This window comes from Danio rerio, chromosome 15 (genome assembly GCF_052040795.2).
Source record: "Danio rerio strain M-AB ecotype USA chromosome 15, GRCz13ab, whole genome shotgun sequence".
Lineage (NCBI taxonomy): Eukaryota > Metazoa > Chordata > Actinopteri > Cypriniformes > Danionidae > Danio > Danio rerio.
Window position 1 is genome coordinate 23284045 of NC_141035.1, and position 26904 is coordinate 23310948.

At 34.7% G+C, this 26904-nt stretch overlaps 2 protein-coding genes across 3 annotated transcripts in view; both read left to right on the top strand.

Moving 5' to 3' along the window:
• The window catches only part of LOC147833651 (uncharacterized), a 734785-nt gene that overhangs the window by 556573 nt on the left and 151308 nt on the right, over nt 1–26904 (top strand). The window lies entirely within an intron of this gene.
• sgsm2 (small G protein signaling modulator 2) overlaps nt 1–26904 on the top strand; it is a 101695-nt gene that overhangs the window by 57107 nt on the left and 17684 nt on the right. Inside the window, exons 4-13 of one of the 2 annotated variants that reach the window (XM_087284067.1) lie at nt 3404–3568; nt 4937–5004; nt 5224–5372; nt 7259–7393; nt 11654–11778; nt 12163–12230; nt 12720–12883; nt 13103–13235; nt 17220–17354; nt 24769–24928. In XM_087284067.1, the coding sequence (XP_087140193.1) occupies nt 3404–3568; nt 4937–5004; nt 5224–5372; nt 7259–7393; nt 11654–11778; nt 12163–12230; nt 12720–12883; nt 13103–13235; nt 17220–17354; nt 24769–24928 (1302 nt within the window). The remainder of the gene's footprint in view (nt 1–3403; nt 3569–4936; nt 5005–5223; nt 5373–7258; nt 7394–11653; nt 11779–12162; nt 12231–12719; nt 12884–13102; nt 13236–17219; nt 17355–24768; nt 24929–26904) is intronic. The other variant, XM_087284068.1, reaches the window with a different exon arrangement.

The window sequence follows — 26904 nt, forward strand, 5'->3', positions numbered from 1 at the left end:
GTGAACCAAATATATAATTCAATTGCATCTAATTTATGAATCAAGCTTATTTGGATATTTCAGCAGATATGTGATTCTTTAAGACATCCAATGGTAACAAGTTTGCATTCCTGCACCAATAAATGAATGACCATGAATGATTGCACTTACAGTAATGTTTTACTGTTTAACCTAAATGTGGGTGCATAGGTGTCTTCACAAACTATGCATCTATTTTTTTAAGAAAGTCTATCTCTAGATTTTGAGACCGCTGACTAAATATTTTTCTGCAATTTCTAAATTAATTATGCCAGTTACTATAGAATGGAGAATCTGACCAATCAGAGCAGAATAAACTGTTGAAAAGCCGAGTTTAAACAAACCTGTTCTCTGAATGAACCATTTCGGACACTAAGAAAAGAGTTGATAATAGATAGGATTTTACGAGGAAGTTTGAAGTGTATTTTGACATTGAATGGATGCGTAAACCTTTATAATGTGACCTCTAAAACAAAATTAGCATAACAGGCCCACTTTAAGTTTAAATAACTAGAAACTTTCCTCAAACGTGCTGATCTCCACTTTGTCTTTTTTTTACTCTCTCATTGTTTTCCTTGGTGCCACTGTTTTTATGAACATCTCTTTTCAGTCTTTCACACTAACTTGACAGTACCCTAAAGCAAGATTTTTTTTTCTTGGATCTTTTGTGATTTCTCTGAATGCAGCAGCAACTGTGTGTCACCCTAGAGCTGGTGTCTTGCTTTCATTGACAACAATCAGTGATGACTGAAAAGTATGCAATTGTTAAACACAAAATTCAAATGTTTTGGATTATTAAGAATATGCTTTTTCTAGAAGTCTAGATTAGACTCTAAAAGTTTTATTTTGTCACTTTTGACTAACTTGTTGAAAGGGCAACAAATAATAATTTGACTTCTAGTTGATCATTTGGAAATGTGGCAGAAGGTAGATTTGTCCTCTGAATCATCTGCTGAACTTCATCCCAATCATCACAAATACTGCAGAAAACCTATTGGAACCTGCATGGACCCAAGATTCTCACAGAAATCAGTCAAGTTTGGTAAAGGAAAAAATCATGTTTTGGGGTTACATTCAGTATGGAGGTGTGCAAGAGATCTGCAGAGTGGATGGCAACATCAACATCCTGAGGTATCAAACATTTGTGCTGCCCATTACATTACAAACCACAGGAGAGGGCAAATTCTTCAGCAGGATAGCACTCCTCATTTGTCAGCCCCCACATCAAAGTTCCTGCAAGCAAAAAAGGTCAAGGTGCTCCAGGATTGGCCAGCCCAGTCACCAGAAATGAATATTATTGAGCATGGCTGGTGTAAGATAAAGGATGAAGCATTGCAGATGAATCCAATGAATCTTGATGAAGTCTGGGAGTCCTGCAAGAACACTTTCTTTGCCATTCCAGATGACTTTAATAATAAGTGATTTGAGTCATTGTAGAGATGTATGGATGCAGTTCTCCAAGCTCATGGGAGTCATACACAATATTAATTCTTTTTCCACTACACCATGACTATATTCTATACTGTACATTATTTCTGTTAAGTGACAAGACTTTTGTCCAAACAAAGTGAGAAGTTACTGTCCTACTTAAATTATTAAAAACCAAGGCATAATCATATTTTTTTTTAGGTAAAATTAGTTTAATCTAGAGGCCTTTGCCTGTCGTATAAGCCATTTCTGATACCAAACGATCAACCAGAAGTCAAGGTATTATTTGATGTTTCCAACATTTAGATAGGTGACAAGACTTTAGTCAGATAATGTAGAATTCAGTTTGTTTTGCTTGTGTGAACAGTTTTCGGATCTTTGGTGCGCACATGTTCACCATACCTGAGTCCGTCCGTCTACTCTGGAATGGGTCTCTTCTAATATGAACGCAATTGCACCATTTTATTTTTTGGTGAATTTATTTATGTGATTACTTACTTTTCTCATTTGCATTACAAGCAGGGAGAATGAATGTTTCAGTTTCTGCTCAATTTCAGCAGAAAACAACTCTCTTCTCCTTCATTTTCATTTCATTCATGATAATGGGTGCAAGTATCGCTCAGTGTTGGCACATTGTGTTTACTCACGCACACGCATAACTGATGCCACAAATAGAGAATGTGTAAAGTATATATTTCTAACTTCAGCAGGAAATGAAATCTTCTCATTCATTTAAACTTTTCTTGAAAATGTTGAACTTAAACTCACAATAAACACTTTTTTAAACATGTTTTTATTTTATTTTTTCCATGTACATACACAAAATAAAACTGCAAACACAACAAGAATGCCTGACACAAAAACAAAACTGCAAATACAGAAATATACACATGCCAAAAGCCATAAACCTTTGTGCTACAAACCATACAAACCAACACACATGAATGAATGTACATAAGCACATTATGTCATTCTGAGTTGTAAAATGTCACATACAGCAAGGTTTATATTGTCCAAATATCGTGACCAAGTGCGAATAAATGTATCCGTTGTGGCAGACATGTTAAATATTCCAGGGGAATAGTCTCTTGAATGATTGAATCTCATCCCTTCATGAAAGGGTTTTTTTTATTGATCCATGACATCATATAATTCTTGGTTGCAAAAGTTAACAGGCAGAATAATCGTTGCTCGTACTTGTCCCTAATCAGTTATAAATATACATTAAGTTAGCATTTGTTGCTCAGTGTTGACACTTTAAAAATGAAGCTAGATTTCCAAAAGCTAAAACTTAAGACACCCAAGCAACCCTTGGTGACCATTAGTGAACCACAAATTTCCATTGCTGTTATTTCTACAGTGATTTTGTCCAAAAGTGCTCTTCAGAATAAGAAGAACAAGCTGTTGTTGATGTTTTGAGTTGCAAATGACAAATGCTCCTAATGTTCTGGCTGTGGTGTCACTCTGAGAGTTTTATCAGTTGTAATTCTCTGAGATGGGGCTACACTTGCTCTATGTTTGATTATGTGTGTGTGTGTTGTGTTCATGACTGAATGACCTGGCAGGTTTGAGTGGCTTTATGTCTGTCGCTGCACTGCTGTAGATGAGCATCTCATCCTGTTGAGAGGCTGCATTGAGAAGGATATAGACTGGCAAACACTTCGAAACACCTGCTGACAGGCACAGTCATGATGCCTTTTGTGTCTCGCACTTATTTCATAAGGCCAGACAAATGAAGTGTGGCACTTTTAGAAGGTTATGTGAGGACAAATATAATGTAAGGGCAGAATGAGAGGCCTAGTCAAAGCAAGTCTAAAATATTAAACAAAACAAAAAATCAAATCCATGTATTTTTTAAGGAGAATAAATAAATAATGTGCTATGTTTGATCATGTTTTGAGAGTATTTTGTTATGTTGACTCTTGTTAATGTGATTGATATTGATGGTTTCCTCCAGGAGAACCCAGAGCACAGGACAGGAGTCCCTTAGGAGGCAGGGTTCCTCTACCGGACGGGCCCCTCAGCCACTCTCCGCACAGGCTATCAAGCACATATGGGTCCGCACTGCCCTCTTTGAGAAAGTCTTGGACAAGATTGTGCAGTATATTGTGGATAATGCAAGGTAACTGGCCACTGTTCTGGCTGTATTTCAATTGAAGTGTAATTCACATTGCAAGATTACAGTTTAAAAACACTGTACTTTTTGGTAATTCTCAACATCTATGTTTTTTGTAACTAACATTATAATGTTGTAATGGTAGATTCACACGTTTAAGGAAAGACATTACAGACAAAAGCAGTTGGTCTTTTTCACCAATAATTGTGAGTTTGTAAGGACAGGAGAACTACTTCTCATCAAAAATCTCATATATGTAGTTTGCCTTTTCTAGATTTATGATTTATCATTGTACACTAGAAAAATCTAAATGTAATGAGTATTTATTTTTGTTTTATTCTGTAAACTACTGATGCTATTCTTTCATGTCACACCTAATAACAACTATAAATAAGGCATTTTTAGTGAAAATTAACCCTTGGGCTAACTTAGGTACACTTACAATCACCAACCAGATTTCACCAAGGAGGACATGTTTCTGGATTAACATCTATGTTAATTCTGGAACAACATTCCAACCAATCAGAATTAAGGCATACGTTTACCAATTATGTTAAGGCTTACGGTTAGGTTTTTGCACTATTATTCCCCTCTAATTTCGGAAATAATTAACAGTTATGGTTGGGTTTAGGGGTAGGGGATAGGTATGGATTACATTTTCCAAGAAAAATGATGTTCCAGGATCAACATAGATGTTAATTTATGATTGCATTGTACTTGGCAAAATCATGACTTGCCACTTACATTTATGAATGTTGAGTTTACTCCGTCTCTTCAAGAAAGAAAAAAAACTAAATAAAGGAAAGCCCATCTTGTAATTATACACATTACATTTGTACAAGAGTGTGCAATTATGGATAGGTAATATAATGGTATATTTATATTTTTGTGTTTTGTGTCTCGCATTTAGTTTTCACTTTTAAGTTTTCATTGTAATTGTTTTTTAAACAAAATGTTATTTTAATGTTAATTTATCAGTATATTTGATGATTTGTGCTTTAATGTTTGTCATCTTGTTTTTGTATTCTACTGTCTGAGCTCTTTCCATTTTGTGTTTAATTGGAGAGTGCTGTTCAACATTAATTGTTTTTAACAAGCAAACCAGTTAGCAGCTTTATGTAGACATTTGGACATTATCTTTTTATTTTTGCTAAGTAATAGCGACTACATAACATGGATTGCTCATCTTTCCTATTCACATGATAAAATTTCCCAACATTAAGGCTCGAATTGCATTATTTTTGTCCATGGTGATTGTTTGGACCATCATGTGGAGCTCATGACATAATGGGTTATTTACTCAGCCTTTAATAGAGCTCTCAGGTTATTGACATACATACTTTGTGTGTGTTTGCTCTTTGTGTGTGCCTGTAGTAAGTATTATGAAAGGGAGGCTCTCATGCACGACTCTGTGTTTGGACCCATACTGGCGGCACTGCTAGGTGAGTCCATCTGATGCTTAAAACACTTCGCATAATACAGCTAATGGAGATTTATTGATCACTGTAGATTGACCATGTCCAATGTAAAAAGATACAAAAGGAGTTTGCTATTGATTGTTATTCAGCATTTTCTCTGACACCTTTTTATTTACAGCTTTAATTCCCTTTTAATCACATTACAATTTGCTTTGTGGGAATTTTTTTCCCCCTCATTTATAGTTGGACCTTGCGCACTGGAATACACAAAGCTGAAGACATCAGATCATTTTTGGACTGACCCATCAGCCAATGAGCTGGTCCAGAGACATCGAATCCATGGAGCCCACAGAGGCCAGGAGGTGTCGCCCGGCCGCAGACCTGCACTGGGGGTGAGAAAATATGAATAAATGATAAAGCAGTGAAATATATTAAATAAAGGCTACTCTGGTCACACTTTCATTTAGGTCACAGTTACCTGCTTTTTACCTCCCTATTAATAAGATATCAGTAAGAACTTTATTACCACCTGCATGTATGTTTACTCTACAAACTAGGTATTTGTTTTTGTGACAGAAGTATCCACAGTGCAACCGAATGAGGACGAAGACACTATACTATATACTATACTATACAAAGATACTACAGGGTGGGCCATTTATATGGATACACCTTAATAAAATGGGAGTGGTTGGTGATATTAATGTCCTGGTTGTGGCACATTAGTATATGTGAGGGGAAAACTTTTCAAGATGGGTGGTGACCATGGTGGCCATTTTGAAGTCGGCCATCTTGGACTCAACTGTTGTTTTTTTAATAGGAAGGGGGTCATTTGACGCATCAAACTTATTGGGAATTTCACAGGAAAAACAATGGTGTGGTTTTAACTGCACATTGAACACATTTTATAAGTGGTCAGAAACTTGTAAATAACTAATGAAAGAATAAAGTTACGTTAAAACCACACCATTGTTTTTCTTGTGAAATTCCCAATAAGTTTGATATGTCAAATGACCCTCTTCCTATTAAAAAAAACAAAAGTTGGGTCCAAGATGGCCGACTTCAAAATGGCCACCATGGTCACCACCCGTCTTGAAAAGTTTGCCCCCTCACAAATACTAATGTGTCACAAACAGGACGTTAATATCACCAACCATTTCCATTTTATTAAGGTGTATCCATATAAATGGCCCACCCTGTACATGCAATAGTGTATATACTGTATAGCTATATTATGTGTAAATCAAAATGTTAGCTTTTTATGTTGGTAAATAAATAGGTGTATATGTATGGAATAGTGTTTGTTCCTCAATTATAATCAAGTGTTCATGAGATGGATTGCCTGAGGGAGGAACCCGTTTCTGTGTCTGCCTGTTTTGGTGCTCAGTGTTCTGTATTATAGTATATTAGTAGTTATAATATTATAGTAGTGTACATTAGTAGTTATAAAATATGAATTTATTCTGCATCCCTAATCCTATCCAAAATTTTAACTTAAATTCTAAATTACTGAATATAACAAACAGCAAATTAGTAGTTTATTAAGATAGTAATGTAAGTTAATTGTTTGGTAATACCGTTAATTGTGACCTAAACTAATGTAGTAGTGCTACTTTTTGTACTAAATAATTGAAATAAATGAAATGTAAGTAAACTTAATGAAATGAAGTGCAGTATTTTTGTATTTGATCATTTTGATGGTCATTTTAAGGCTCAGTGCATGTATTAGTGAATTTTGGCTGATTGGAAGACAAGGTAAGTAAGTGGAGGTAGGTGAAGGTAATTGAGACACATTACTATTTAAACCTGATGTTAAATTCATCTCCTATTTTCCACTTTTCTACCACCTTTCTGATGAGAGAGGGTCTAAGTTTGGGTGTATGTATAGGCCTTTTGTGATATTAAAATGTAATGATGTGAAATATACTCATGCAATTTACATTCTGTGCAACAAAAAATGTCAAAATTAATTTTTCTGTTAAAATTACTTAGTAAATGTTAAAAAGCATTAGAAATAGGCTACTTTATATACTGAATAATGTAAATTAATAAAAATAAATCTTCTTACACTTTATTTTGGTGGTCCTTCAACAGATATTCTACCTACTTTGTAAGTACGTAAGATTATTAGCTCTAATAGTCTACTACCTCTCTAATAATGAGTGTTTACTCATTAGTCAGCAGAGTTTTTAAGGGAGACCATCAAAATATGTATATTTATAATTTTGTACTGTTAAACTGACTATACAGTACCTCATACCTCTCTTTGTTTTCTTAGATTCGAAAGCGTCAGTCCTCAGGAAGCATGTCTGAGGATAAGTTTGCAGCCTCAGCGAGAGAGTATGTTGAATCTCTGCACCAAAACTCACGTGTTCACTTACTGTACGGGAAGAACAACGTACTCGTGCAGCCGGTAAGATAAAAAAAAAATGCACTAACAATTTTTCCTTGCAACAAAATGACACTTTGACTTGTTTTTTGTGTGCTAAAAAGACATTTAGTGTTCAATAATATTTTTCTTCTTATTTTTTTAAAATAATCAGTTTAGCTGTATAATGACACCATAGAGTGTCATTTCGTCAGTTAGCCATATGTACAACCATTTTGTTGATACTCAGATGAAAACAACAGCATGGATTGTCACTATTGAATACATTTTTTTCTGCTAATTTATGCTGTCTAAACCACAGAAAAAGCTGCTAAATCACATAACGAATGACTTCAGAAGCAGGAAAAGACCAATATTTTGACAAATTACATTTATTCTGCTTTATTTGTTATTCTGAATGTTTATTTTTTTCTGACTGATTAGTACAAGCCAAAACATGACAATAATTGCTCATTTCCAGCAGCAGTAATCAGCACAATAAACAAGTTTCATTCAGATCACTGCCATTGTTTACTTTCTGCTTTCCAACATAGCCAACTGATGATGCGTCTTCAGAAGAGTTGCTTTACAGATGAATTGAACTTCTTTCATGATTGACATCAACAGTTGTATTGAACAGAACTGAATCAGCATTGAACTGACTCTAAATAACCTAATAAGTGCACTATTGTCTTTAGCTGAATTGAGTTAGATTCATAATTGGCGACTTCTGCAAAACGAATCAACAATTAAATATCTTCCCTCAGCTGAATGACGAAATTATCGTCTTCGGTGGAGCTGATGATTGTTACAAAACAGATCAATTGTACTGCAGTGAATCTAATCTAATCAATATAATGGAGCTCATCCATTAGTGAAGAAAACATCATTGATCTCCACCAGTCAAAATTTTGTCTTCCCTCATGTAATGAATGGTCCGATGGATCCGTCTCCTGGTATTCCTAGCATATTTAGCTCTTTGGTCCATGCTGACTTCCTGGCTAAAAGTTGGGTACTCTTGTGAACTGGAAAAGGCAGATTAGCGGGATTAGCCATTACAGCACATTAGATTTGTCATCAGATGAGTCAGGCATGGACTAAATGTGTGCATGAATGTCTGTGAGATTCGCAATGGTGACTGATGGAACTGGGCACAGAGAGTGCTGGGTCTGGCAGGGACCGGTAGAAATCAATAGTGTAAAAGACCTTTGCCAAAAGCATCATGGTGATTCAGGTCTAATTGGATTTCTGTGGGAATCCTGATGTGTTCTTGCAGCTCTAATTGTCACTGTAAATCATCAGAGAAGCTTTATTTATGTCACTCTGTTACTTTTCTTTCGTTCTGCAATTTGACACCTTTTTTCTCATTTGTTCTCTTTTTTTGTGTTAATTTATGAACTAAGTATGTACGACTGCTGATTTTTCTATAATTTCACAGCTGAAAACAAACAAAAAATACTGTTAAAAATGCTGACTTCCGCACAATTCCTTTATGTTCTCCCAACACAAATAGATTAAGTTAACTTTGAACATAAAACAAATTAAGTTGTCCCCCCAAAAACTAAAGAATGGTGCTGATTCAGCTCATTTCATATAAGTAGTTTGAATAAGCAGCAAAAAACTCTTATGAGTGAAGGGAGACGTGACAAGATTGTCTTTAAACAAGAAACATGAATATACAGTTTTACTGTTATAGGACAAGAAGATGGGAAAAACATGATAGACACCAGCACTGACAAGCTCTTTTGTGAGGGGATTAGTGTATCATGTTTCTTGTTTAATCACTAAATCAGTGTTTCAACCATGGAAAGATGTTCTTGGGCGATGCAGTGGTGCAGTAGGTAGTGCTGTCGCCTCACAGCAAGAAGGTTGCTGGGTCGTTGGTTCAAGCCTCAGCTGTTTCACTTGGCGTTTCTGTGTGGAGTTTGCATGTTCTCCCTGCATTCGCATGGGTTTCCTCCGGGTGCTCTGGTTTCCCCCACAGTCTAAAGTCATGCAGTATAGGTGAATTGGGTAGGCTTAATTGTCCTTAGGGTGTGTGTGGACGGATGTTTCCCAGGCGTTGGGATGCGGCTGAAAGGACATCCGCTGCGTAAAAAACTTGCTGGATAAGTTGGCGGTTCATTTCGCTGTGGCAACCCCAAATTAATAAAGGGACTAAGCCGAAAAGAAAATGAATGAATGAATGAATGAATGATGTTCTTAAAACAGTACACTGAAAAATGGGTCACATTTACCTCAAAAAAGAGAGAGACTATAAATATTTATCTAAATACATGCAAGATATATATATAAGATATATATATAAGATATATAAGATATATATATATATATATATATATATATATATATATATATATATATATATATATATATATATATATATATATATATATATAAGTAAATATTACAAAATAAAAAATAAACATTTTTTATTCATTTGTGGTGTTCTCATTGAACAAGTCAATCTTTTTAAAATGATAGACAGTATGTGTACAGTACATGGATACCAATAATCTTTAATATTTTTAATACGATTAAGACAATACTCTGATTAAAAGTCTACCATGTAAACCACCCGCTTACTTTCTTAAAGCCAACCAATAGTTTACAAATCTGATTTTTACCACGTTTTCGGATTTTAACATATTCTCACCCTGTTATGAACTTGTTCACTTTATTTTTTGGATTCTGTTTTTGTCTTACCTGATTTCTGGAACCGCTCTTCCCCGTACTCGAACCCGGTCGTCCTCATGGTCAGCTCCTCTCTGCATCTCAAGTCGGCCAACGTACACGACTAGCTAACTGGACAAACTGGTTGTGGTGGGAAAGCGTTCAGCCACTTAGCGTGAAAAGGTACCGTCTCATATGGCCGCGTAGCGTTCTCTTAAAAAATGAAATGCAGCCATACGTACCTCTGGCTACATAATTTGCATTCTCCAGAAACATCCCTAGGGACTACGTTTTCAGAATGAGCCTGGGTTGGTCTTCTCATAGGATAATAAAACTCCACTATGAATAATTAGAGAAACTGACACTTCATCACTCCACTAGCAGATTCGTGATACGTCACCAATTTTGATCCCACACCAAAGATGATTTTAAACCCGAAAGATTAAATTAGCGGCTCTTCCAGCAGTTCCTGTGTGCAATTAATATCTCGTTTGTCACAGGGGGCATGCATAAAATGTTCCTGAATGAAAGTGAAAGTTCCAAACTGCAGTTAAAGTCGACAAATTTAAAATGAAACACCCGAAATTACATGAAACTCTGAAGGAAATGGGGATAGCGCGGTGACACAATGTCATCAATCGAATTTTGTAGTATAACATGTAAAACAGGATCATAAAAAGAACATTCTTAAAGCAACTCACGTAAACACCTTCCTCATAATATTGTCTTAATTAGATTAAGGCAATTAGTTTAATTACTGATGTCCATTTCAAGAGTTCACACTTAGCTGATGATTGACTCTAAGGCTTGTTTGGCATGCTGTCCCGGGAGAGAGCCCTGAGCTCATAAAATCCTCAAGCCTGGGGCTCCCTCCTGTTTTCAAGCTGAGAGGGGAGTTTAAGCTCAGGTAGATCTCGAGAACTCCCCTGCTGTAGTAGCTAATGAACAGATAGTGATTGCTCTTAAGAGATAACTACTTACAACTGTAGGTGCATGTCTGGTGCCGATTTGGATTAGTCAGTTAACTTTAGTTCCATGTTTTTGGTCAGTGGGAGGAAACCGGGGAAGCTCCACACACTCCTCACAGAAATGTCGGCTGGCTTGCTAAGGACTAGAATCAGGGACGTTCTTGCTGTGAGGCAACAGTGCTAAGCAATGGGCCACTGTGCCACCCATCCAGGAAAGGAGGAGGAGTAGGGATAGAAGGAGAACTTAGGGTATTTTTTTGTGGCTTAGAAATCGTCTGATTGGTGAATCATAAAATTGAATAATGCTGTACCAGCTGCAAGCAATCATAAGCACATGATCCTCTCAAAATAAGTTTATAAATAAACTTAATGTAAACGTGGTCATTGTTTGTGTGTATTATAGAAGTGGGGTCTTTTATTTAACTTTGAGATAACTCTATTGAGAACAAAGAGAAATTGTTTTATCTTTTATTATTTTAGAAAGAAAACACTGGTCAGTGAGTGTTTTTTTTGAACTTGTACAGTACATAAATGACAAAGACTAGCTTTATGGTTCAATTGAGGTTTTTAATATCAAATTCTTTTCGGTGTACTAGTGAGACTTCATTAAAGAGGAACTGAGGAAGCTGTGTGTGCTTTATTGAAAAAATGTTGCTCTTTTCAGAAGAAGGACATGGAGGTGCTGCGCGGTTACCTGTCCCTTCATCAGACGGCAGAAACCCTCACACTGAAGTGGACGCCCAATCAGCTCATCAATGGCACTCTGGGAGACTGTGACCTGGAGAAGAGGTAATATATACACTGTATATACACACTCACACACACACACTCTGGAGAAATGAGGTCATCATTTGAGATCATCGAGAATAATTTTTCCTCGACTGTGCTTGACATGTAGGAGCTTGATTTGATTGGTCTGAGATTGTTAGGTTGCGGAGAGCAATTACCTTTAGAGAGGTTGTACAGGAAATGCATGAGATGAGTGTCCTGATTGCTGGTTTGTAATGATAAGGTTGAGATGTTTGCAAGGAACAAACAGACATGTTATTGTGAGTAATCTGGGTTGAGATTAGCCAAACAACCCCTGTTGATGAAAACCTGATTTATAAGGTAGAATTTTCACTCTCTGTCTGTTTTTCTGTTTTGTTTGAATCACCCTCTACCACACTTCAGTATTTACTGGGACTATGCTTTGACTGTGCCTTTAAGACAGATTGTCTGCATTCATTGCCACCAACGCCGTAAGTGTCCTTCCTACACCTATAAATATGTTAATAAATTACTCTTTTATTATATTTTTATTTTGTTTTATTTTATTTTATTTTTACTATTATATTTTTTTATTTTACTGATTGTTAAGTGCAATATAGCACAATTTTGTTCTCTTTTAATCTTTAATTCATATTATTTTATTTTCAGTGTAGCACACATCAGTTTAGTATCAGTATCATTATTGACTCAATTACATATCACAGATTATTATAATATAATAATTATATATAATATAATATAATAATACATGTAAAATTGCATTTTTTTATATTATATTATATTATATTATATTATATTATATTATATTATATTATATTATATTATATTATATTATATTATATTATATTGTGTTGTGTTATATATTTTTATTTAACCTAATTTTATTTAATTGTTTATGTATTTGTATGATTTTATTTATAAATATAATTTTATTTATGTGATCCCTACATTTCTCTCAGCGGACTGTGGAGGTACTCTGGTGTTGGTCAGTCAGGATGGGATCCAGCGGCCTCCTCTGCACTTTCCTCCTGGAGGACATCTGCTGGCCTTCCTCTCCTGCCTGGAGACGGGTCTCCTGCCCCGGGGTCAGCTGGAACCCCCTCTCTGGTCCCAGAGGGGAAAGGCAAGTACTTTGTACAGCAATTATTAAAATCAACATGTAGCAGAATGTTTAGCTGTATCAAGATTTAAGAAGTATTCATTTTGCTTGCCAGTGATCTGCTGTTCCTCCTTTTCATTCATTTTTTCTGCATTCTAGCTTTTTTTAAATTGCCAAATGTTGTTTAATTGGAATGAGAAATTTAGTTGAGTATGAAGGTGACTCTCTATGTTTGTCTAACAGGGTAAAGTCTTCCCAAAGCTTCGTAAGAGGAACAGCACGGCCCGTTTGGTGGATCAGGATGGGGACGGGGAGGACCAGATTGCTGCAGACTATGTGTTTCGCATCGTTTATCCGGGTCACCGTCACGACTCAAGTGAGTTTAAGCTGAAATGTGCCTGTCGTCTTTACCTGTCTGTCTGTCTGTCTGTCCATCCACGGGGACTTCATTTAAAGGGGACATATTGTATCCTTTCTAAGATCGCTTTCATAATTTTCTTTTGTCCCCAGACTGCATCTATGAAGTTTTAACCAAAAGTACCTCACATATAATGTTATAGCTTGTCAAATTTGCCCCTATAGATTCTTTTTAAATGTAAATGAGCTGCTGCTTTCCAAAATAATTTTGAAGGCCAATGTAGATATATTGTAAAGCGGGGTGGACATTGGCCAATATTCAGCCGATATAACTGTTTTTATTATAAATAATAGATATTTTTGAATAACACACAATTTAAAATTATTTGAAAATTGTTGAAATAAATAAATAATCTGTAAGGTAAACACTTTTACTTTAGAACAGTGGTTCTCAACTGGTTTTGGCATGAACCCACATTTCCCCTGGTCATTAGATATATACAACATACAGCGACACGGCACAGCTTCAGTGACGTTGCTCGCTGCAGAAGTTGGGAAATTCTAATCTTTTCAAGCGCCAACGAAAGCGTCAGCCAATCAGATGGCTTCATGCAAATACCCCAGCGCAGACAGTAGCCGGTTGCAGACTAATTTCATTGGCTAATGCTGCTATGGCGATCGCGTAAGCCCCAACTTCAGACGCGCCCTCAGTCAAGCGTTGACGCTAAAGCCCTGTGTGAATGCACGGTTAGTCATTCAAATAATTTTTAAAATCATATAAATGCTTAACTGATGAATTCTGTAATACGGTCAAGATGATTTGAATTACCCGGATGAGTCTAGGTTATTAGCAGTTGTATCTCGCTAAAACATACCTTGGAATGTTGCGACTAACCATTCAGATTAAAGTACTCCAGACAGCCGTGTAATAAGAGCTGGTATTGATAAGTGATATCTGAATCAGTATTGATATTGATAAAATGTAAATGATACCAATCCCTACTTGTGACCATTGTTGTCTATGGAGGATGAGGGAGCTCTTGGATTTTGTCTTAAGCCTCTTAATTGGTGTTTTAAAGATGAATGAAGGTCTTAGAGGATTGGATTGACATAAGGGTTAGAAACATATTATTAACAAAATTGTACATTTTTTTTGGTGAACCAATCGGTGTGACATATGAAGTAATTACCCTTTCTTATGTCACTAAGGAAGCCAAAATTGAGTGGCTTATTTTTTCCATATGCGCAGAGAGAAAGGCTTCCCAATAAAAAAAAGTTGCCGGGGTTCACATTTTCTTGCTTGTTAGAGGCACTGGGGACCAGATTATACCATCTAAACATGGAAAAAAAAGATTTTCATGATGTGTCCCCTTTAAAAGCCACACATAAAATGCATGAACCTTTTTGCGTTCAATAAAAATTCATCACATTTTAAATGTGGCTTGAGTGTCCATTCCTGCTCTTAAACCCTGTGAGTCCTCGTTCTGGCCACTGTTTGTTCAGCCAGAGCTGCTTTGCCGGATGTGTGAAGGCTGAGCAGGGCTGCATCAGACACCTTCATCATCCACCCATATCATTGTTGTCTGTGTGTTTGCTTCTCACTTTTCTGTGGAACATAACAGCCGTTGTGGAGGCTGTTGGGAAGGACGTAAGTATACGACGCAGTTTTTCAGCTGCACTGACTTGGATGACAATATATATCTGTGTTTGTGTGCAATGCAATGCAAAAAAAAAAAAAAACTCAGTGCCAATGATTTTGTGTTATTCTAAAGTTAAAATATAGAAATATCCTTAAAAAGGGTACAATGATTATATTATATTATATTATATTATATTATATTATATTGTATTATATTATATTATATTATATTATATTATATTATATTATATTATATTATATTATATTATATTATATTATATTATATTATATTATATTATATTATATTATATTATATTATAATACTTTACAAGTTAAAGGTCAGCTTTCTCTCAGTTTTCAAAAAAATTTAAAAAACTCTTTGTTGAAAGGATAAGCAATTTCATAGAAACGCATAACCTTTTAGCTGATCAGCAATATGGCTTTATAAAAAATAGATAATCTCTAGCATTAACAGAAATTATTGAGAAAATTACTAATAAGATGGATAAAAAGAAGAAGTTAGTTAGATTTTTTATAGATTTAAAGAAGGCATTTGATACAATAAATCATAATATATTGGTAAATAAATTGGTAAATAAATTAGAATTTATTGGAATTAGAGGAGTAGCCTTGAATTGGAAAAGTAGTTTTTAAAAAAATAGGCAACAGCTTGTTGAAATTGGCAACCATAATCTTCAAACCTAAATGTAAATTGTGGCAAAACACAAGGATTAGTGTTAGGTCCAATATTTGCATTTTTTTATAATATTGATATGTGTAAGATATCAGAGTTGTTTAAGCTTATTTTATTTGCCGATGGTAGAAGTATCTTTTGTTCTGGGAGTAATTTACCAAAACTTGTGGAGCTGATTAAAACAGAAATTTGACGTAAAGAAATTGTCAATATACAGTTGAAGTCAGAATTATTAGCCCCCCATTTTTTTTTCTTTTTTAAATATTTCCCAAATTATGTTTAACAGAGAAAGCAAATTTTCACAGTATGACTGATAATATTTTAGTCTTATTAAGTCTTATTTGTTTCATTTCAGCCAGAATAAAAGCAGTTTTTAATTCTTTTAAAAACATTTTAAGGTCAAAATTATTAGCCCCTTTAAGCAATATATTTTTTCCTGCCTAGTTAACCTAATTAACCTAGTTAATCATTTAAATGTCACTTTAAGCTATGTAGAAGTGTCAAATATTATTTACTGTCCTCATGGCAAAGATAAAATAATCAGTTATTAGAAATGAGTTATTAAAACTATTATGTTTAGAAATGTGTTGAAGAAATATTCTCTCCGTTAAACAGAAATTGGGGAAATAAAAAACAGGGAGGCTAATAATTCAGGGGGCTAATAATTCTGATTTCAACTGTGTATACAGTAAGTAAAACAAAGATTATGTTTTTTTGGGAAATTAAAAAGGAGTCATACTGTAATATAGATTTAAAAAATAATATAATGAAGTTATAGACAGAGTATATGCAATTAAGTTTCTTGGTGTTGTATTGGACCATAAAATCTGTTGCAATAGTGTATAAAGCAAGATTTATCCTGCACAATAAATCAATGTATGTAATATATAACACTCTTATGTTGCCATAAATGAGTTATTGTGTTGAGATTTGGGTTAAATATACAGTATATAATTCTAAATTTTGACCATGTTAAAAAGTATTTTGTTTAAAGAATTGTTTTGTGTATGATTTTTCAGTTGGAAATAAATTATATTATATTATATTATATTATATTATATTATATTATATTATATTATATTATATTATATTATATTATATTATATTATATTATATTATATCATATCATTTTATATTATATTATATTATATTATATTATATTATATTATATTATATTATATTATATTATATTATATTATATTATATTATATTATATTATATTATATTATATTATATCATATCATTTTATATTATATTATATTATATTATATTATATTATATTATATTATATTATATTATATTATATTATATTATATTATATTATATTATATTACATTAGAATGCATTTTTAAATATTTATGTAATTATTTTTTGATTATTTTTTGTTTTGATCTTAAATTTGAACTTAAAAATGAAACCATGAAACTAAAATATAAATCAATATTCTCAAACAATTCTGTATATTTTACACAGGTTTTCTCATAATTAGGCTGTTTGAATATTTTTTACTGCCAAACAAGACAGCTGAAGTGTGCGTGATTGTGTGTGTGTGTGTGTGTGTGTGTGTGTGTGTGTACATGTGTGTGCGCGCGCGTGTGTGAGAATGAGAGTGGAGCGTGACTCTGCTGTAGAGGCGGGTGCTAAACTGTGTTCTTTTATTGCCCAAGCAGTCACTATAAACTACCACCACAGCACGGGCAGTCGTGCGCCCTCTCTGGACGACGATGAGGAGGAGGAGGATAGACTTCACGCTATGATCTCTATGATCTGCTCACGGAACCTCACAGATCCTAATGTCATGAAAGGTTTTTATCACCAGTGGCCCACTTTCATTCCCCCTCTCTCCTTCTTTCACTCTCTTTGGCTCCTGGTGTTCACAAGCAGCGTCCAGCAGTGCTCAGTGAGGGCAGATTCACACTCTTTCCGTATGCCTGTAAACATGGCCACCTTTGAGGCCGGACAAAAGCTAGGTCAAGTGGCACAAGACCTTGAGTGTGTGCGTGAACATGGAAAGTACACAGAAAGGCATGTTAAGTGCTTAAAATAGAGGCTGACTGAACGGAAAGTCACTAAACCGCAGAGGAACATTGCTTGTGCTTTTTATGGGAAAGTTTGTAAGATAGTAGAGATAACGCTGCCAGTATTGGGGTGGAAAGAGAAGTTTTTACGTATGCAGCTAATCAAATGTAAATGCTAATGATTTAAATGCAGATGTTTATTGATTCCAATATTTATTTGAAGGTGCTAGATAAATTACTATCTTACTTTATTTAAAAAAATACAATATACAATGCTCAGCATAATTGAGTACAGCCCATTTTGAAAAGGAATATTTGTTTTCATTTCTCTGTGAATATAGGCAATGTATTTTGGTGCATTAAAGCAAAACAGATTTATTAAACAGATATATTTATTAAAATCATATTTTAGACACCAAACATATTTTGACATTGAAAGATATATAATTAAATTCAAGCAAAGTATTGCAAAAAAAATTACAAGCTACAAAATTTCAACAAATTGTTTCACTTTTTTCTCTTGATTTTTCCTTCTTTTAATATTTGTATTTAATATTTCTCTATAACATAATTTGGCTCTATTAGTTTTTTCATCGTTTTCATAAGTTATTTTCTTAGATAAGCTCCAGAGTTGGCTTCAGTAATGTCTAGTCTAATGTATATGGACAAATATAATATTGTATAGCTCCTAATAAAAATATGAATTTAAAAGATAGATTTGTGATAGATTTTGTGTAGATATGTTTTTATATATGCTGAGCACTGTATGTATTAAAATGTAATCTGCAAATAGCTAGGTAGAATTTTTTCATTTACTTCACATAAAATAAAAGTTTTTACTTAATTCAAATTAATTTATTATATTTCATCTCAAGTGTAATAAATTCTTAAAAGCAAAAGATAAATACAATATATGTATGACTAGCCTAATTTATTAATTTACTAATTTTACCCCTCACAAATCTGTCTTTAAAATTTATATTTTCGATAGGATGTTATACAATATTTTATTTGTGCACATACATTAAATTAGTCTGTGCTGAAGCCAAATCTGGAGATAATCTAGCAAAATAAACAGTCAATCAACTTTTTTAATATAGCACTTTATTACTACCAGAGCCCTGCCCAAAGTGCTTTAGAGCATTAAAACTAAATTACACGTTAAAACTAGGGTTGCCACCCATCCCTTAAAATACAGAATCATCCTATATTTAAGAAAAAAATTGCGCGTCCCGTTTTGAATCAATACGGGATGAGTTTTGTCCCGTATTTATCCTTTTTTAAAAGTAGCTTTTTCATGCAAATCATCCCACATGCATTTTATGAAGATCCCTCATTTCCTATTTTTTCTTGGATAATACTTGACGTCATTGTTAGTTTGATTGGTCTTTGTCCAGTACGGGCGGTTCTTTTAAGCAGAGTAATGGCAGATTCTTTTCCAGGTAACCCCTGCGTCTGAGTCTGCCCCTCAAGTCTCTCCCGAAGCAGACATGGTAATGACAGTGTAATCATTATCAACAATATTTAGGTTAATTGATAAATAATGCTAAAAATGTGACCCAGTCTGTAAATATCTAGCTGGAGTATTTTATTTTTATTTATTTTTTATTTATTGTTTTCTACATAAAATACAGTTTGTAAAAAAATTATAAAAATATATGCATTGAATAACAAAGTAAGTAAAACCACGTCAACAACTAAAATCACAGTGAAATGAATGGCTACAGTTAAATTTTATTTAATTCAATTCAATTCAGATTTATTTGTATAGCGCTTTTACAATGTAGATTGTGTCAAAGCAGCTTCACATAAATGGTCATAGTAACTGGAACAGTGTAGTTCAGTTTTTTAGTGTTTAAGTTCAGTTCAGTTCAGAATTAGATTTGACCTGGTTTTCACACACTGGGTCACAAATTGTAATTTGGAAAAATATGTAAATACAATGTAAGTGGATCGTATTCCAATGTAAAATTATGATTTGTTTGTTAAGGCAGGCACATAAGCTTTAACTTAATACTTGAAACATTTTATTTAATACATTAATAAACAACATAATGCCCATGTAAAGAAAATAAACTAGTAAATTGCAACTTTCTATATTATTACATTAGATATAGACTTTTTGAAAACTTTACTAGCTAATGTTTGTTGCTATAGTTTATGTATGTGCTCTTTCCATGTTTGGATAGGTGTTACTGCAAATAATGACAAAAATTTTAGCCAAATCTGTTATTGATACCACCCTTTAAAATAAGGTTCATTAGTACGTTCTCCTCTCTGGCATGCTATTGGGCCTGTGATTGGGGATGGTCCCCGCTGCAGTATGCGTCCCTTATTTTTTTGTATTGAAAGTGGTAACCCAAGTTAAAACACATAAGAAGATAAGAACACAATGTAAACAAGAATGTTAATATAACAGCATTTTGCTCTACTAATTATCAAAAGCAATTCTAAATAAATAGGTGTTAAAGGTGCAGTAGGTAATCTCTGACAATGCAAACTGTCTAGCATAAATCTTTGAAACACAATCCCACTCCTGCTGTCCTAAGCCACGCCTCCTTAAAGATGACAGCAGAACCCTCACTTAGCGACTAGTGCTTGGCTGGCGGCGTGCAGGAATTACACTCATTATTAAGCTATACTTGCATGCTATTTCTGACCGAATATTCAGAGTAGCATGGTAAACAATATAGTGAGTGCGTCACAGGTTGTCATTGTTAAAAAATTAACCAATGTAATGTGAATATAAAACCAACTTCACCTCAGTAAGGCAGGCTAGCCGGAATAGTGCTATTTACTGATGTTTTGTTGTTAAACTAAATAAAAATCTGCAGTATTGGTGTTGTAAAAACCCTTATTTTGAAACTGAAAATAGTCATATCAGTCTATTTCCGGAATATTTCTGTGGCTGAACAACAGTTCTGTGCAAATAACCCATTTATAACAACACAATCTACATCAGCTCTGCGTGAAGCTAAAATAGTTTTTACACACAACATTACCTGTCTAATATTGATTCAAGATTTTAAAAGTTTTGATTCAGCATGTTTTTACCACTAGCGCTCTCTCTCTTTCTCTCTCTCTCTCTCACACACATGAACCCTTAGCGCATATACACACAAATGGCGGATCTGCATGTAAATGGCTGCACATTAGTTCAAATCTGCATTTGCTGACAGACAGTTTGAGCTAATTATCAGAATTATGGGAGAAGCCGGGCTGACACTATTTAATTGGATGAACATTTTTTAGTTTTATGCCTTACCCAGAATATAAAGATACATATGAATAAATTTAGATAATTTACTTTGATCAATACTATCAAAATGTGAAGAGACTTTAAACCAGCACAACATAAAATGTTTCTGAAGACAACCACCTACTGCACCTTTAAGTTTTGCTTTTAATTATGCCACATTTGGGATGATACAAAGTTCTATAGGAAGAACACGAGTACACCCAAATTTCTATGTTAGGGGAAAATTTTAAATAAATATTTTTTGGAAAAAAAAGGAAAAATAAGGACAAACAAAAAAAATTATAAAATTAAGTTGTGCACTATTTAGTTTGAATTTAAATGTATTGTATTTTCATGTCTAATGACGTTCGGTGACCAAACTATTATTTTATTAAATATAACTGCACCAAAATATATAACCTATATTTACTCAGAAATGTTTAAAATATTCATTTTCAAAATGGGGTCTGCTGTATATTTTAAATCGAAAATAGCTAAATGTTAACACAAATCAATTTGCATTATGTATGCAACAAATGCAAGAATTTTTCATATTATAAAACGTACATATTATAATTTTATATTATATTATATTATATTATATTATATTATATTATATTATATTATATTATATTATATTATATTATATTATATTATATTATAGTGTTTGTTTGAGGTCAGTCAGTGCACATGTCTGTTCTTGCCTCCAGTCTCCTCCACTGTCGTCACTCTCCTCTGTTGCTGGAGTGACTGTCTAACCTTTCTCACAGAGCCTCCGCTGCTCTGCCACGTCCACACAACACTGCTCTGCCTTTCTCCGTCTTCTGCCTTACACAAACACACTGACAGCCGAGGTCTGATGTGGAGAATCAGCACTGTTGGGCCTGACTGTGGTGGCCAGCAAGCAACGCTTACAATAATTTGCTCTGTTTTCCTTTTGCACTCTTTGGTTGACACGAGCGAGTTCTTAGAGAAAATTGTTTGATTTATTTATTTTAGCGCTTGAGGGCTTTGCATGATGAAAGTGCACATGTTGTGTATTCTATTTTATTATTTGATTTGATTTGTTATCTCTGTGGCGAATGTGCTCAACTGCTTACTTGTCCGAGCTGTGTCTCCCTCCCTCTTTTTCCTCTTCAGTTGTTGTTGTTGTTGTTGTTGTTGTTGTTTTACTGTTGTTTCTCTTGTGTTGAGCCGGTTTTCTGTAATGCTGTTCACTGTAATTCTTCACTAACTGCAGTCACCTTTCATTATATGAGTTAGGTCCTGTGGGGTTCTGGTGCAGTAGAAACACCAATCGAGCCGCGAACGCGTCGCCCATTCGATCATAGCTTTTCCCAAAGTTCTATAGCTAACGCGAGACGCATTAGGAACGCATATTGCTCTCCGTCCACTGTAGGGCGTTTACTGTGTTAGCAGGCCACCAGCTCCAACCTGAAGAATTAAGGTGAAGAGCATTTATGTTTACTCTCGACTCTTTTCACGTTTTTTTTATACAAGTACATGCCGTATAAATTTCCTCTTCTTTATTTCAGTTTGATTTATTTATTTTTGTCATGGTTGAATCTGATGAATCTAGCATGGTAGGAATGGTTACTGTCTGTCCTTCTCTACTCCTCTCCAAGCTCTACCAGTGCCTGGCTTGATTTGTGACACTGTGGTTTTGATCGATTGATTGATTGATTGATTGATTGATTGACTGGCAGGTCTCCTGGCATGGCATCCCCGCATCGTTTTACACCTTTTCCTTCTGTTCATTCATAGATGCATGTCTTTGGTATCCTTCAGGTTTGCTTTTATTTTTGTGTGTCAATGGCATTTCTGACAGGAAGAGAAATCTGGAAAGATAAAGTACGTCCAAACTCAGGGCTGTCAGTTTTATTATCAGAAACTTTTGAATTTGAAACATTGGAATATCACTTAAAACGTTTGTGAACAAAGCACTGTTTCCATCCCAACTGTTTAAAGATGACAACACTGTCACTTCCTCAGATATTGGCACTAAATCTGTATTTAAAATAAAACTTACTGCAATTGGAGAAGAAACAATGGCTCTGGTTTTGGTCACCAAAAGGTCACACTTTATTTTGATGGTCTATTTGTTGAATTTAAGTTATATTGCATCTACATGCCAACTAATTCTCATTAGATTATAAATAGACTGTTAGGTTGGGGTTAGGGTTAGTGTAAATTGACATGTACTCGAAAGTTTCTTATAGTCAGTTAAATGTCTGTTGAAGGAGCAGTATCAACAAATATTAAGCAGACAGTCTACTGATACTCGAATGGACCATCAAAATAAAGTGTTACCTGTTAAAAAAATTCAGCCAAATAATTTTGATGACAGACAGCAGTTCAAAATGACTTCACATTTGTGACACTGTACTACAAAACATTAAGTCTTTAGTTCTATTTGCGGAAATAGCCCACAAAATACACTGTATGTGTTTAAAATAATGCCAAAAATCATTAGAATATGAAATAAAGATCATGTTCTATCAAGACATTTTGGAAATTTCCTATTGTAATTATATGAGAATTAACAACTTTAAAGGCGATTTTCTCAATATTTAAATATAGATTTTATGAACCCTCAGATTCCAGTCATTTAAATAGTTGTTTCTCAGTCTAATATTGTTCTATCCTAACAAACCATACATCAGCGGAAAGCTTTGATTTTTAAAACTAATACTTTCAAATGATGTATAAAACTTCATTTCAAAATATTGAGACTTATGATTGGTTTTGTGGACCATGTTCATATTTGAATGTGTGCATTAATCCAGTCACATGACAAGACAAAATCATATTTGTTGGTGTGTATCAAAGGATGTATTTGGTAAATGTGTCTCCATTGTAGTTAATTCACATTTTTCCGAGTTGTTGTTGTTGTTGTTGAATTAAAAAGTATCATCCTCAATTGAGAAGATACATTTTTATGTGCATCTTTAGAACTTAATTACATCTAGTGCTTTCCTAAATTTGCATAAAATAGACCATTTAAATGCGGCGATGTCACTGGCCCACGAACATTTCCTGATTGTTGTCAAACTATTTTGTAACTGTAACACAAACTAATTAAATCAGATCTCAACGTTAAAACTGCTGCCATAACATTATCATAATTTTATTTATCAATATGTGGCTGTTTTTGGATGCTTGGAAGGTATGGGTTAAAAACGTAATACAGGAAATACATTAGGACCACTGTTATTGTTTACATTCCTCAAAATGGTCTATAGTCGGATGGAAACATTGCTAATTAAACATTCATACTTCAGTGTTATCAAATCATATAAAATGGACAAATTATTCAAACAATTAATCCCCTGACCCATACGTTAACCAGAGGAATTTAAGTCTGAAGCAGAAGCAACGTCTTTTGTAAAATCATTGATGTCAATGTATTTTAGGATTAAACCTTCCAAAAAAATCTAAACTACTTTGAATTAGGCATACCGTCTTAAAACACAATTCTGTAAAACACTATACTTGACTCTAGTCATGCAGGACTGTGAATATAAGAAACAAATGTAATTGATAGTAGATATTATAAAATTAAAACAAACAGAGAAACCTTGAAGAAGCGGTTTGGATTCTTAGGGAACAGTTTCAAAAGTAATTTGTAATTAATTGACAGCCCTAACTTTTATACTGAACAATGTTTTAATTAAAATGAATATGTATTGCAATAGGGGATTCATTTTACTCTTCCTTAATTATCTCATGGTTGAGCTGAGGCCTATAATTCACTAAATCCGAGCCTTCAGAGCTACAGTAAATATGGTGTATAACGTCAATTCCTGTCTAGCAGTTTACCAGTGCAATGTAAGAGTAGGTTTTAAATAATCTCAAGCATGCTCTTCAAATGCAGGTTACTAGAGCATAGTTTAATCATATTTCCTATCCTTCTTTTTCCTGCTCTTCCTCTTTGCCGCCTCTTTCACTCTTACGCCTTGCTAGACCACGGGGACCTGATGGAGATGCAGGGTTTTGGCGGCAGCCCCTTGTCATGGCAGCAGGGCGAGTGCACCAGTCATATGTCATCATGTCTGTCCTGCTCCACCGGGGGCAGCAACGCCTCCGTCGAGCTTCCAGCCAGCTGCACCTGCATGCATGATCGGTAAGAGAGACACATGCTTCACACTTCTGGCCCTGGAGACCTAAAGAAAACCCACGTTCAGTAACAGTAATGTTGTGAAATACTATTACTGTTTCAAATAACTGCTTCCTGCTTTAAAATAATACAAATTATACTGAATAATTTCAGCAAAATTCAGCAAAGCTGAATTTTCATCAGTTCTTACTGTCACATGAAATCATAGTAATGATCAGATTTGCTGCTTATGAAGTTTTTATTAATATGATTATTCTTCAGTTGAAGATTAAAGATGGTTTTTAGCTGAAACCTTTGTTTAGGGCTGCAGAATATGTCGTATCAGCATCTATATTGCGATGTGCGAATCGGCAGTAGATAATCGCAAGATCTGCAATGTTAAGTTGGGATTATAATTAACCAAGAATCACAGTTCAGACCAAATGTGATTTGTAAAGATTAATCCTAATAGAGTTCTATTTTTGCTTCGGATGTGTTTTTAAAGGGGTGGTCCAGAGTGTATTTTTAAGGCTTGGTTGTGTTTATACGATGCAAAGTTGCTTATCACGTTATGTTTTCATATATCTTACTTTAAAGGGTCACGAAACACCAAAACACATTTTTTGAGCTGTTAACAGTGGTATATGTGTCCCACACTGCTAAAAACACTATTAGGACACCTATATTTCACTAAAAAGTGTAAATTGGTTGTTTTTGCGTTATTTCAAGCAAATTCGTACTTCCTGTTTGAAACGGATTTTTGAAGCTGCGTCATGGTCATGACATAATAGCGTGTATTCCAGCATGCAGACTGGACGTCTGTGCCAGAGTGAGTCTTATTACGTCTTACAGTGTGATGCATTAATGCATGAGTAAGGCTTGGTTCAAACCAATCAGCGCGCTCTATTTTGCAACTTCATTAATATTCATTAGTGTCACTGTTTACACCAGAGACGCCACGTTGTGTTAGCAAAACAAGCGTGGAGTGTTGCTTTTATAGTTTGCTGCCATTAAGTTTCGTTTTCCTTTTCTCTCTGTGAGAGCTCAGACTCACGTGTGGATTAACAGTGTACGCGACGCTCGACAACAATAACTTACGTGTCTAACGAGGATTATTGTTTACCTGAGAGCTGTTCTCATCTGCAAACGCTGAAATCCGGATCTGCTTGTAGTATTCTCTTCATAAAGACGCGGCTCTAGTTGCTGGTGATTGTCCTGTCTCTACAGATTTGGTAAGTGAGCGACCAGTGCTCTTTGTTTATTCAGTTTGTTCGTATCGGATTAAGTTAACTATTGCACTGAGTGCAAACTTGTTAGCACCGCATTTTGTGACCGGAATAACACACGCGGCTTTCTGACGCTACCTGCCGAGTGCATCTAAGTTTCCGGGAATTGCGGAGCTTTTTTTTCTCTCATTCGCCGTGCGGTATCAAACATTGCATGAAAAATACACGCTTAGAGCAGATCCTCGAATCAAATATCGCGTTTGTCGCGAGGGGCATGAATGAATTCCCTGAATGAAAGAGCCAAACTGCAGTTAAAGTCCAACATTTAATAATCTGGCAAATAATTAAACTACAGATGTCCATGTAGGTTAAACACAATGACTGTAAAAAATACACCATCACTTTCTCGTGTGTGTATTTTGACTGAAACTCGGGCGTGCCCAAATAGACACTCCCACACCATCCCACTTTAGTTCCTCCGACACTCCCCCCTAAACAGAGCTGGACACGCCCGCTTTTCTGACTTTTTCCAAAGTAGAGGTGTGAAAACACCCTGCTGAAACGAGGGGGTTTCATGGCCCTTTAATTATATACAGCTACTCAGCTAGCATGAAAACGACATCATCGTCACATTTCCTAGTTCCTCCAAATGCCCGCCCTAAAGAGGCTCTGATTGGTAAGCTAACATAATTTGCTGTGATTCGGGGATCGGCTTCACGTCACCAGGAAAAGTGTCACACCTCCACAAACAAACGCTTTGCCTCTGCTCTGTAAATA